Source organism: Trachypithecus francoisi, unplaced genomic scaffold (assembly GCF_009764315.1).
Source record: "Trachypithecus francoisi isolate TF-2019V2 unplaced genomic scaffold, Tfra_2.0 Lachesis_group2, whole genome shotgun sequence".
NCBI lineage: Eukaryota > Metazoa > Chordata > Mammalia > Primates > Cercopithecidae > Trachypithecus > Trachypithecus francoisi.
The window spans coordinates 162,657,387-162,672,500 of NW_022681465.1; the positions used below are offsets into that span (position 1 = coordinate 162,657,387).

Sequence of the window (15,114 nt, forward strand, 5' to 3'; positions counted from 1 at the left end):
TCTGTGAAGAATATCAATGGTAGTTTAATAGGAATAGCAGTGAATCTATAAATTGCTTTGGGCAGTACGGCCATTTTAACAATACTGATTCTTCCTATACATGAGCATGGAATGTTTTTCCATTTGTGTCACCTCTGATTACTTTGAGCAGTATTTTCTATTTCTGCATGTAGAGATCTTTCACCTCCCTGGTTGGCTGTATTCCTACGTATTTTATTTTTTGTGCATGGCAATTGTGAAAGTGATTGCATTCAACAGGCACACTTTTGAGGGGAACTGAAAAAACTGGCACAAGGTTAGTTCATCATCTTTGCAACTTTAACCTGACAGATGCTCACTATTGTGTCCTGACATTAGGTGCCAACTGGGAAAAACATATCATCTTATAGAGTCATGAAGACAGAAACTGAGGTGGTCAAGGCTGCCATAAACTGAAGGGAGAATCCCAGAGGGAATAGAATCAGAGGCGCTTAAGTCTTCCCTTGGCACCTAACCTATACATACACAACACACCCTACAAATAGCACAGATAAGAGAAAAACGAATTGATCTAAGATATGAGCTACAGCCTACAATAGATGAGACAAAATTTCCAGTTTACATCTAATTAATGTAATTGCCTATGAAAACAAAAAACAGTCTTTTAAGGAATATAACAGAATCCAGAGCCTCTACAACAGGGGTCAGCAAACTCTTTCTGTAAATTGCCAAATAGTATATATTTTAGGCTTCTTGGCCAGGTGGTCTCTGTTGCAACTATTCAACACTGCCATTGTAGCTTGAGTACAGCCATAGAAAATTAATGAAAAAATGTGTGTCACTGTGTTCCAGTAAAACTTTAAGCCATAATTTGCTCATGCTTGCTCTACAATACAACAACAACATTTCTAGTATAGAAGTAAAAATCACTGGCATATGTAGAACAGCAAAATGCAACCTTTTCTTTAAAAATGTAAATAAACAATTCAAACCTGAGATGACACATGTGTTATGATTTTCATAAAATTTGAAACTGGCTTTATGAATATACCTAGTGAGGTAATGGAAATTTACTTGTAATAAATGAAAAGATATCTCAAGAGAAAAGTTTAAAAAAAGTAAATTGAAACTTTCACTTTAGATGTGAAAAATACAATATGTAAAATTAAAAGTTGACTGAATGGATTTGAGCAGGATAGAAATAATAAAAATTCAGTAAGCTTGAAAATAGTTTAAAGGAAATTACCCACTCTGAAGGAGAAAGGGAAAATATTGAAAAATGTGAAAGATTTACAGAAAGCTGTGAGATTATATCAAAAAAATTAATGTGTGTACCTATTCTCAGGAGAGGATGGAGAGGTAGGAAAGTATTTAAAGAATGATTACTAAAACTTCTTTCCAAATTTGAGAAAAGGCAGAGATGTACAAAATTAGTAAGTTCAACAATCCTCCAACGGGATAAATATGCAGTAAAGCCTATGTAGACACATTATAGTCAAGCTTCTGAAAACCAAAGATAAGGAGAATACCTTGCACACAAACAGGAAGAAACAACAGATTACTTACAGGGAAATGACAATCCAGGGGCTATACATTTCTCATCTTAAACTATGGAGAAGAGAAGATAGAGGAATGTTTCTGAGATGGTAAAAGAAAAAGAAAAAGTCAACCTATAATTTTATATCAAGTGAAAATATATTTCAAAAATTAAGGTGAAATGAAAATTTTCAGGTGAAAGAAAATTAAGAGAATTTTGTCACTAGCAACCCAACTAAAAGACATGGAGAAGGAAAATGAAACCAAAGGAAAACTCCTATCTTCAGGAAGTTATGAAGAACACTGGAAAGGGTAAATATCAAGCTAAAAGTGAAAGACTATTTTTACATTCTTAATCCTTAAAATACAGGCAATGTACATGAAGTAAAATGTATACAATTTTATTGTATGGTCTACAATGTACACAGATGCTCTCTCTCCCCATATATATATATATATATAAAATGACGGTAGTACAGAAAAACTGAATGAAGAAGTCTAAATGCACGTACGTGGTTGCATATTCCAATAATTCCAAATGAAACAGTACTATAATAACTCTAAGTAGATTCAGAAAAATTGAGGATTTCTATTTTAATCTGTAGAGGTGAGTTTGGCAAACTATGGCCTGGAGACTGGCCACCTGTCTTACTCATCCACTTACATATTATCTGTGGCTGATTTGAGCTAGAGCAGCAGATTTGAGTTGCAACATAGGCTCTGCTGCTGACAAGCCTAATATATTTACTATCTGGCCCTTTAAATAAAGATGTGTGATCCCAGACCTAGACCCAGATCAAGTCTCTTAAAAACGTAAAGGATTATAGCTAAAAATGTAATAGATAAAGTAGGATCCTAAAGAGAATTCAAATAACATAAAAGTAAATTAATGGGGATGAGAGGGAAATAAAGAGTTAAAAAATAAATTATAAAATCAAGACCTAAATTCAAACACATTGTTTAATCAATGATTAAACATTAATGAAATACTTACCTCAATTAAAAGGTTATAATTTTTAAAACAGATTAAAATCAAGACTTAACTACATGCTTACTACAAGAAACTCACTTGAAATAGTACATGGATACATTTAAACTAAATAAAAGCATAATATTATACCATGCAAAAAATAAACACACAAAATCAGATTAATATTGAATATAATAAACTTCAATATAAATAAGTTATACTTCTACCAGTGATAAAGAAGACTTTTTCATAATGAAAAGAAATGCAATAAGAAGACATAATGCATCAAGAAGACATAACAATAATAACTGTATTAGTGTCTTGCAATAAAACCTTATGAGGTATGAATCAAAATCTGACACAATTGAAGGGAGCAGACAGCTGCACAGTCATAGTAGGATATTTAAATTCCCCACTTTAGTAATTATTGGAACATCTATACACATAATAAAAGATGATTTGTATAACTCTATTAATAACCTTGACCTAATTAATATTATGAAACACTAACAACTGTGGAAATGCATTCTGTCAAATGCATATAGTACATTCACCTGGACAGATTATAAATGAGTCTCAATAAATTTAAAGAGATCATGCAGAGTATATTTTTGGATCTAGGAGTGGAAAGTTTGGATCATATAAGAGGTGAATGCTTAAGTGATAAAAAACAACAACAAAAACAAACAAAAAACACCTAAAAACACCTACAAACACCTAAAATTTTCCCAAAGTGACTATACTATATTACCAATAGTGGTATGTGAATTCTGATTGCTCTATTATCAGCAACAATTTCGTGTTTTCAATTCTTTAAGCTTAAGACATTGCAATGTATATGCAAATATAGGTCTTTATGGTTTTAATTTGCATTTTTTGGTACAATATGAATGATGTTAAACATCTTTTAAGGAGTTTGTTGGCTACCTGCATATCTTCATTTCTAAATTGTCTGTTGAAATCTTTTGCCCATTTAATTGTATTGCTTGGTCTTTTATTACTATTACAGGGATTATATATTTTGGACAACAATCCTTTGTCAGATATGCCTATTATAAATATTTTCACCCATTCTGTGGCTTTCCTTTTCATTGTCTTAACGGAGTTTTCCTAAGATAAAATAATTTATTTTGATACATTTCAAACAATAATTTTCTGTTTTGTTTTTCTTTTATGGTTCACACTCCTGGTGTCCTATTAAAAAACATTTCCTCTACATTTTTCCCTGAAGTTTTATAGTTTTGTAGATTCCACATTTAGGTCTATAATACATTTAGGGTTAATTTTATCTTATGATATGATGTAATATTAAAAGATGAATATCCAATTATTCCAGCACAATTTGTTGAAAGCTTTTCTTTACCCATTCAACTGCCTTGTTACTTTTGTTGAAATCAATTGTACACATATGTGAGAGTCTATAATTGGACTCTCTATGGTGTTCCACTGAGGAGTTAAGTCTCTCCTTTCGTCAACACCACATTGTCTTCATTACCGCAGCTTTGTAAGTCTTAAATCATGCAGTTTATGTCCTCCAACTAATTCATGTTAAGCCTTTTTTAAATCCAAATTCTTGTTGCCTCCGGAATTTTGCAATGCCAAATTACAGAGTCTAGGCCTTCTACAGTTTTTCATAATATTAGGTTGGTGCAAACATAATTGTGTTTTTTGCCATTACTTTATTTCAATTCCAGTCTGTGCATTGGCTTCAAGGAGAGGTTTGAGAGAGTCCTACAAACTTGGATGAATAAAGTAGATACAGGAGAAATGTAAAACTGGAATTTCCTATGTCAATATTTAAGGTCATCATATGATTCAGTAATACTATAAACTTTTCTATCTATTTAATACATTTGCAATTCATAGTGTGCCTAGTTCACAAAGACAGGATCTTAAGTTTCCTGGAGGTCTTCAATTTTATCACACTTCCTTCTTTTTCAAAAAAAGGTTAACTCCTACAGGGCCACTTCTCACTAGTTCTAGGGAAAAATCCTTCCATACCTCTGTATTTGCAGCCAGGCTAAGTAATTTCAGGAAGCTATTACAATGACTTGATGCAGTTGGAGCTGGCTCACCCACAAGATGCCAGATGGCCTGAAGGTACCAGGCACCAATTGCTTAGGACTCAGGAACAAGGCCATCCAAGAAGTCAGCCATTAATTCTGCAAATTAATGCAGAAGAGTGAGCTATTATTGCCTGCGATCAAGATGTTTCACCAGAATCTCTACATCTGTGTCTTTAAACATTCTGCAGATGTAAGTTGTTATCCTAAGGGTAAATTTATATCATTAATTAGATCAGCATTATGCAATAATGCTGAGCCTCTAGTGTTTGTATTTAAATATCTGTTTATAAGTATGGAAAAGAAACATCTAATTTAGATGCTATGGCCCAACTGCCTTTGTCAGATTCAGAGTTACCTTGTTTTTAAGATTCTGCCTGAAACACACATGTTGAAGGTTGCTCTGAACGCTCACACTACAAAGCTTGATGTTTATTTGTAGTTGATTAGAAATGAACTGGTCATAAGGATGCCTAATTGAATTATGACTAAGCTGTGAAACAAGCTACCTGCCCAATAGCGTAAGTAGGCTTTTATGTAGTGATTGCATTAATATTCTAAAAGGTTATCATGTTATCTTGATATATTTCTGAGACGCAAGTGTTTACACGAGTGAAAAATTTAGAATCAGTACCCCATTATTCAATTGATTCACTTATTCATTCACCAAATACTTATTGAACACTTATTTGGATGCTAGAGATACAATGACAAACGGCTGACAACTTTGATAATGTGAAGGAGCTTACCATATAGGAGATTTGCTTTGTATAGCACTTAGATGACAGAATGGCAGGTATGGTGACTCCACATAGAGCCAATTGACGGTGTATATGTATGTAGCAGAACTACAGTCATGCTTTGCTTAATGATAGAAATACATTTTGAGAAATGTGTCATTAGGCAATGTAGTCATTGTGTGAACATTGTAGAGTGTACTTACACAACCCTAGATGATATAGCCCACTACACACCTGGGCTATATGGTATATCCCATTGTTTCTAAGCTACAAACCTGTATAGCATGTTACTGTACTGTATATGTTAGGCAACTGTAAAACAATCCTAAGTATTTGTGCATCTAAACATAGAAATGTTACAGTAAAAATACAGATTATAATCTTATAAGACCATTGTTGTATATGTGGTCCATTGACTGAAATGTCATTATGTAGTGCACAACTATTTTCAGTCTTCCACAGTTAGAACTATTTTCTGCTATATTTTTAAGTTATACTTCCTGACCCCTTATATATTCAGGCATTCCCATACAGCTTCAAATAATGGTGTGTCAAACCCTTTGGGAAAAAATATCAACCATCTAATCTCAGCCTTCATTTTGCTCTACTTGTCTTCAGTTTTTTAAAAAAATTTGTTTTATACTTTAATTCTAAGTTCAGGGGTATATTACAGGTTTGCTATATAGGTAAACTCAATGTCACAGGGGTTTGTTGTACAGATGATTTCATCCCCCATGTACTAAGCCTAGTACTCAATAGCTATTATTTCTGATCCTCTTCCTCCTCCCACCCTCCAGTCTTCAGTAGGCCCCAGTGTCTATTGTTCCCTTCTTTGTGTTCATGAGTTCTTATTATTTAGCTCCCAATTATAAGTGAGAACAAACAGTATTTGGTTTTTTGTTCCTGCATTAGTTTGCTAAGGATAATGGCCTTCACCTCTATCCATGTTCCTGCAAAAGACATGATCTCGTTCTTTTTTATTGCTGCATAGTATTCCATAGTGTATATGTACCACATTTTCTTTATCCAGCCTGTCACTACTGGGCATTTAGGTTAATTCTATGTCTTTGCTATTGTGAACAGTGCTGCAGTGAACATTCACATGCATGTGTCTTTATAGTGGAATGATATATATTGCTTTGGGTATATACCCAGTAATGGGATTGCTGGGTTGAATGGTAGTTATGGGTAGTTATGTTTTTAGCTCTTTGAGGAATTGCCACACTGCTTTCCGATGGGGAACTAATTTACACTCCCATTAACAGTGTATAAGTCTTCCCCTTTCTCTGCAACCTCACCAGCATCTGTTATTTTTTGATTTTTCTAGTAATAGCCATTCTGACTGGTATGAGATGTTATCTCATTGTCGTTTTGATACATATTTATCCAATGATCAGTGTTACTGACTTTTTTTTGATACTTGTTGGCTGCATGTCTTTTGGAAAGTGTCTGTTCATGTTCTTTGCCCACTTTTTAATGGAGTTGGTTTTTCCTTTTAAATTTGTTTAAGTTCCTCCCATTCTGAAGGTTGTCTCTTTACTCTATTGATGGTTTCTTTTGCTGTGCAGAGCTCTTAAGTTTAATTAGATCCCATTTGTCAAATTTTGTTTTTGTTGAAATTGCTTTTGGAATCTTTGTCATGAAATCTTTGCCCATTCCTATGGGCAAAAAATAGTCCAGACGAGTATTGCCTAGTTGTTTTCCAGGGCTTTTACAATTTTAGGTTTTACATTTAAGTCTTCAGCTTTTGACACAGCTGATCAGTCTCTCTTTGAGAAATGTCCTCTTCACATTGCCTCCAGGATCTTAATTTGCTTTGGTTCTATTCCTACCTCAACATACTTCAGAATTTTGTTTTTTCTTTCTCACTTTCCAAAACTCTAAATATTGCATTGACTTGGGTCTTAGTCCTTGAAACTTATTCTAACTCACTTCCAATTGTTATTTGGTATCATGTCCCCAATATCGTATACTTCTTAATGAATTCCAAATATATATCATGGACCTGCTTACATTCCTCCTTGGATGTGTAATGGGCATCTCAAAACATGACCCACAGTGAATCCCAGGGCATTTTGCATTCTGTTTTCTCTTGCTATATTCCTCCCAAGATAAATGCATAGCTTGCTCTTTCACTTTCTTTAGATCTCTAAACAAATGTCACCTTCTCTAGGAAACTTTCCCAGGTCACCTTATATGAAATAACACCATCCCAACCATCTACCTTGATAGTACTTCCTGTTTTACCTGAGTTTATATTTCTTCTAAAGAATTATCACCAACTGACATATTAGATATGCATTTGCTTATTTTATATTTCCTCCAACTAAAATGTAAGTTCCATGGAGGCAGGGTCTTTGATTTCTGCTGTATTATTAGTGCTTCATACAGTGCCTGCAAAGTACTTAGAACTTAATAAATATTTGTCAAATCAATGACTAAATATGTAAGTGATCTTTTCTATGGTTCTAGCTATCTATCTGTCATCTATTAGGTTACTACACTTTACAAGCTGTACTAATTTGGGACTGGAATATAAAAGTGGAGAGAAAATAAAAAGGAGAATATTTCTGGACACCGTAAACCTAAAACTTAACTTTATTAGCACAACCTGTAGTTTTAAAACAAAGCAACATCTTAGGATATTAAGAAACAGGTTTTAAAAATCCAAATAATCATATTTTCAGAGATCAAGGAAAAAAAATCTGTGCAGGTAGGTTAGTGGGAAATAATCACATGAATAGAGCAAAGAGCTTAGCAAAAGAAATCAATTAAGATACTGGTTAAAACTGATAGTATAGGTGCTATAGGAAACAAAAAAAAATTAGTTTAAATACAAGAGCTGATCTAAGGGTTTTCCCATAGAGAAGACAATATAGCATATAAAGAAGTTTGAGTTCCATAAGACACTGGAGAGCATAGTGGTTACAGTGCATTCTGTTTTTTGGGATTTAGACACAATCTGAGTTTGGATCTAGCATTCTCTGTTAATAGGTATAAGAACTTCAAATTATTATGTAACTGCTCTAGACCTCAAATTGTTGATTTGTAAAAGAGGAGTAGACAATAACTATGGCATTTAATGGTTATAAGAGTCAAATTGTCCCTGTTTGCAGATGACATGATTGTATATTTAGAAAACCCTATTGTCTCAGCCCAAAATCTCCTTAAGCTGATAAGCAACTTCAGCAAAGTCTCAGGATACAAAATTAATGTGCAAAAATCACAAGCATTCTTATACACCAGTAACAGACAAACAGAGAGCCAAATCATGAGTGAACTTCCATTCACAATTGCTTCAAAGAGAATAAAACACCTAGGAATTCAACTAACAAGGGATGTAAAGGACCTCTTCAAGGAGAACTACAAACCACTGCTCAGAGAAATAAAAGAGGACACAAACAAATGGAAGAACATACCATGCTCATGGATAGGAAGATTCAACATCGTGAAAATGGCCATACTGCCCAAGGTTATTTATAGATTCAATGCCATCCCCATCAAGCTACCAATGAGTTTCTTCACAGAATTGGAAAAAACGGCTTTAAAGTTCATATGGAACCAAAAAAGAGCCCGCATTGCCAAGACAATCCTAGGTCAAAAGGACAAAGCTGGAGGCGTCACGCTACCTGACTTCAAACTATACTACAAGGCTTCAGTAACCAAAACAGCATGGTGCTGGTACCAAAACAGAGATATAGACCAATGAAACAGAACAGAGTCCTCAGAAATAATACCACACATCTACAGCCATCTGATCTTTGACAAACCTGAGAGAAACAAGAAATGGGGAAAGGATTCCCTATTTAATAAATGGTGCTGGGAAAATTGGCTAGCCATAAGTAGAAAGCTGAAACTGGATCCTTTCCTTACTCCTTATACGAAGATTAATTCAAGATGGATTAGAGACTTAAATGTTAGACCTAATACCATAAAAACCCTAGAAGAAAATCTAGGTAGTACCATTCAGGAAATAGGCATGGGCAAGGACTTCATGCCTAAAACACCAAAAGCAACGGCAGCAAAAGCCAAAATTGACAAATGGGACCTAATTAAACTAAAGAGCTTCTGCACAGCAAAAGAAACTACCATCAGAGTGAACAGGCAACCTACAGAATGGGAGAAAATGTTTGCAATCTACTCATCTGACAAAGGGCTAATATCCAGAATCTACAAAGAACTCAAACAAATACACAAGAAAAAAACAAACAACCCCATCAAAAAGTGGGCAAAGGATATGAACAGACATTTCTCTAAAGAAGACATTCATACAGCCAACAGACACACAAAAAAATGCTCATCATCACTTGCCATCAGAGAAATGCAAATCAAAACCACAATGAGATACCATTTCACATCAGTTAGAACGGCAATCATTAAAAAGTCAGGAAACAGCAGGTGTTGGAGAGGATGTGGAGAAATAGGAACACTTTTACACTGTTGGTGGGATTGTAAACTAGTTCAACCATTACGGAAAACAGTATGGCAATTCCTCAAGGATCTAGAACTAGATGTACTATATGACCCAGCCATCCCACTACTGGATATATACCCAAAGGATTATAAATTATTCTACTACAAAGACACATGCACACGTATGTTTATTGCGGCACTATTCACAATAGCAAAGACTTGGAATCAACCCAAATGTCCATCAGTGACAGACTGGATTAAGAAAATGTGGCACATATACACCATGGAATACTATGCAGCCATAAAAAGGGTGAGTTCATGTCCTTTGTAGTGACATGGCTGCAACTGGAAACCATCATTCTCAGCAAACTATCACAAGGTCAGAAAACCAAACACCGCATGTTCTCACTCATAGGTGGGAATTGAACAATGAGAACACTTGGACAAAGGGCGAGGAACATCACGCACTGGGATCTGTTGTTAGTGGGGAGGATGGGGGAGGGATAGCATTAGGAGAAATACCTAATGTAAATGATGAGTTAATGGGTGCAGCAAACCAACACAGCACATGTATACATATGTAACAAACCTGCATGTTGTACACATGTACCCTAGAACTTAAAGTATAATACAAGAAAAAGAATCAAATTACATCATAAAAATAAATAATTTAACACACTATATGGAAGATATTTAGAGGTCAAAACATTGTAGAATGGCACTAGCAAAATTTAATTGCAATGTGATATATTAAAATAATTTCTTTTTTTTTAATTAAGATCTACCTTTTGCAAAATGTCAGGCAATCGTTACTGCAATAAATTTCAAAATTACTCCAAGGTAATAAGAATGTCTCTATCCAGAGCTATAAACTCTCCTGTGTAGCTTGGGGTATTTCATAAGCAGTGGGTTCTAATAAGGCAATCTTGCTCTCATTTCCTATTAGCTGTGTCTCAGTTTGAGCCTACCTATGTAAGCTGACCCAACTCATTATTATTTTTTTATTGTACTTTAAGTACTTAAAGTTCTATTGTACTTTAAGTACTTAAAGTTCTATGTACTTTAAGTACTTAAAGTTCTATTGTACTTTAAGTACTTAAAGTTCTATTGTACTTTAAGTACTTAAAGTTCTATTGTACTTTAAGTACTTAAAGTTCTATTGTACTTTAAGTACTTAAAGTTCTATTGTACTTTAAGTACATGTGCACAATGTGCAGGTTTGTTACATATGTATACTTGTGCCACGTTGGTGTGCTGCACCCATCAACTCATCAGCATCCTAAAAGCTTGTAAAATAGTAATTATGGAAAAGAATCTACAATTTAACAGAATCATGTGTGTAGTTGATCATCTACTGAGTTTTTACAGCAGGAATGCTTTATAGAAGATGAACATTTTGGATCAACTGATCCATTGATCAGTTCTATCAATTCTCTATATCGCATGAACTGAAACTGTCTCCTGTGCAATGCTCCAGTGACAGTGAACACCGACAGCCTACTTTGTTGCCTAAAATAATGGTAACTTCAGCCTGTAAAAGTGTCTGCCCACAAACCCAAACCTTTGTACGTCAGAAACTTTCATTTTACCATGAATATTTAAGGAAGAAGATTGTGACCAGACTTTTGATTGTCTAAAGATTCAGAGGTGAAAGTAGAGTGAAGGAGGTTAGTAGATGAGGTCAGAGAGGTACCGGAGACAGACCTTACAGAACTAATGTCATAATTGTCACACATGATATGGAGTTCTGAGGATCCATGGCTGTGCCACATGTAAACCCTTTGGCATTAGATCACACATAGCAACACCAGTTCCTTTCAAGCTCCACTATTGCCAGGTGAGTATTAGAGTCCATACAGCCTTTTACACATCACATTTGATGCAGCTCCAACTCCATACATTCACTCATTTTAATTCTAAACCATTTGTTCACTGGATATTTCACTTACTCTGTGCCAGTCCCTAGGCTAGATGCTGGAGAAACTCACTCTGCCCTCATGCAGCTTACACACTGGTGGGTGAAACTGATCAAAAGCAATTAATAAATAAGTGCAAAACTCTTTTCATAAGAACCACAAAGCAAAGACAGCATTCAACACATTATAATGCCATATGCTTTGTTCCTTATAATGGATCTTAATTATGCTGAGTTACCCAAAAGAGCATTATCCTCAACAAAGCCAAACTCCTTTGAGACATTCACAAAAACTGTGGCTGGGTGAAATAGGCTATGTTTCAGCAATACTTAACCAATTTACTCTCAGTGTGGTTATCGGTTTATTCCTGAAGTACAATGTGTATGTGTGTGTGTGTGAGGAGGAGGTGAGAGGAGATGGGCAGATAGGGGATGGTCAGCAGGAAAGAAAAAAAAGGGGTTAATAGAGCTTAAACTCTTCCATCAGTTAAGAAGGTAATTTTGCTTCATCCTTTAGAATTTATGGACTTAACACTACTGTCTTCTCTGAGTAATTACTGACTATTGGAATATTAATACATAAACACTGCTTTACCATTATACATTTTCTGTTTTCTTCCAGTTTATGTAGAAATGTACTCTCTTAATTTTTGTTCCTATAAAAGATACTTTTAAAATTTTATTTTTAGGGTTAAAACGTATAGTTCCTCCTCCACAATTACACGTTCATATATAGCTTTTATCACATTTTTACCCATTTCCATATAAGAAAATACAGTTGGCCCTCCCTGTTTGTAGCTTCCACATCCAGGGATCCAACCAACCACAGATACAAAAAATATTTTAAAAAAACAACAACACAACAATATAAATAATACAAATAATAAAATAGCATAGTATAATAATTACATAGCATTTAAAATGTATCAGGTTCTGTAAGTAATCTAGGGATGATTTAAAGTATTTGAGAGGATGTGGGTAGGTTATATGCAAATACTACATTATTTTTCATAAGGGACTTTAGCAGCTGGGAGTTTTGGTATCTGCTCAGGGAACGGGATGTGGGTACTGAAACCAATTCCTGCAGATATGGAGAGAACACTGTATGGGATTTAAAATAGAAGCATTGAACTGACATAATAAAAATGCTTCCCTGACATCAATGTAATTTTCAAAGTAGAAATTATTAGGTCTTTCTTTATTGACTTTGATTAAATGCTCACATCTTATTTCTATCACTTCCAAGGTATAAGAAAAAAATGCACAAACCTTTTCTTAGAAAATCCTTCTTTTATATATTGGGGTGTTTTTGATCCACAAACCCTAAAATAAAGTTACCTTCTCCTACCAGTCAATATTTCTTTTTTTTATTTATTTTTTATTTTTTATTTTTTTTATTTTTAATTATACTTTAAGTTCTAGGGTACATGTGCATAACGTGCAGGTTTGTTACATATGTATACTTATGCCATGTTGGTGTGCTGCACCCATCAACTCGTCAGCACCCATCAATTCATCATTTATATCATGTATAACTCCCCAGTCAATATTTCTAACCAATGAATGAACGCACAAAAACCCCACCTGGATCTTTACCTGCATCTCCTGACAAAAAGAAGCCAAAGGCCCAAAAAGGATTTGGCATTGTTCATCAGCAGTGTATGTCATCCCTGGCAGCTTGGAGGGAACCATCACAGAATTGACACTCTGCGGATTTGTTTGTAGCAAGCAGTTACTGGCCTTTGACCTGGCAATAGGTAGGTGTGTGTAAAATTTTGAATTTAATGTAAAAAGCTGATATGATTAGTTAGCATATAACAAGAAACACTTTTATAATATCAAAAATATATTTTTACTTTAAGCTCTTCCATTGAATATTCACAGAAATTATTCTATATGTCAAAAATCATTTATTTACAATGAAGATAATAAATAAATAATTTTCAAATTAAAAGAACTTTACGGTGTATAAAACACATTCATATGAATTAACTCAGCTGATCTATATAACACTGTGAGTTCAGTGTTATTTTATGCATGGAATAGGTATACAAGCTCAGAATCAGAGAGTAACTTGCCCAAAAGTAGTATGTGAATGTAAGATATCAGCTATATTTTGGGGATTTAAAGAATGTATGGAAAGCATCCTCAGCTGAATATTAACAGCGGAGATATATTTGTGCTTGACACTGTAATACAACTTTGTATACAACTCTGTAATATATTTTAAAGTGGTATTTGATGTCATAGGAGTCCTGATTCATGTGAAGGCAGCCGTACAAAATCATGCATGTTTCTTAGGAACTCGTTAGGGCCTACAGAAGGGCTGCTGATGCAGCTACTGATGGTGTGTCTGAAATATCACATGCTCTGAGTGCTCGTCTCTAGACTGTTATGACAAAGAGCATGCACAGCATATATTGTATTTATTTTAGAGCAAAGCTATGGAATGTGAGAAACATTATAGTTTGATAGACTTCATAGCCATTTAATAGAAAAATTGGCTTAACTATTTAAAGGATATAGAAAAGTGAATAAAGTTCATCTGTGTAGTGAGTTTAGCACGTTAGGTGTTCCTGTATTTCTCATTAAGACTTGTTTTGGATACCTTAAGCATCTCACTAACTACTTTGCATATTGCTTACTGCTTCAGGTGATCCTTCTATAATTATAGAAATAAGGGCTTTAAAAATGAACAAGTGCTTTAAAATGAAAATGAGAGCAACAGTAATATTTTTCATTTACTTTTCCAACAAGACAGAAGCTAAGTGTTACTGCCACTGAATGTGGAAAAGAAGAGATTCAAGGGCTATGATAATGGTGAAAACTATTTATTAATGAAAAAATAGTTGAAGCGTAGATATATTACAAACGAAAAGTGAAGATTTTGTTAGAAGGGCTCTGATCTTCATGATAACAGATGTGCTGGATGATGAACAGTGTGAATATTTCCACTGGGAATAATTGAAGAGGCAATTAAATACTGTGACAGATTTTTAAAATCATTATAACAATTTTTCAATCTTACAAATAATCTTAACTGTCCTTTTTGAAAAATGTAGAAATTAAAAAGCAGGGGGTTAAATAACATGTCCCAAACTACACCATGAGTCAATGGAAAAGTCAGGATTGGAACCAAGTGCCTTCATTTTTACTCTGGTGGCCTTTCCACTTTGCCACACTGGCTTCTCTATTTGTAAAAAGTAACAGCACACATAAACATTCACAAGGCAAAAACGATAAGTGACATCCATACCTGAGAAATCTTTCCAAATCTTCCTTGCTACATCGAGACCATGAAACATCACCAAGATTCTGTCCTTTAATCCATTCACCAGACATGATATGAAGACCATCAGCACACGATGGGTGGTCGTTGTCATGGTTAATGCCCATGCTGATTTGGAATATAATAAAAATTTAAAATTTACACTAAGTAAATGTTACTTGTTAACTTTTTGTAACTGCAGTTAAATAATGATTAAAATACTTAAAATA

General features: G+C 34.4%; 1 protein-coding gene across 1 annotated transcript in view; it reads right to left on the bottom strand.

Moving 5' to 3' along the window:
• Positions 1–15,114, bottom strand: part of ADAMTS19 (ADAM metallopeptidase with thrombospondin type 1 motif 19) — a 269,639-nt gene that overhangs the window by 106,890 nt on the left and 147,635 nt on the right. Inside the window, exons 9-10 of the mRNA XM_033181355.1 lie at positions 14,873–15,013; positions 13,213–13,363 (exon numbers count right to left, since the gene is read on the bottom strand). Coding sequence (XP_033037246.1) covers positions 13,213–13,363; positions 14,873–15,013 — 292 coding nt within the window. The remainder of the gene's footprint in view (positions 1–13,212; positions 13,364–14,872; positions 15,014–15,114) is intronic.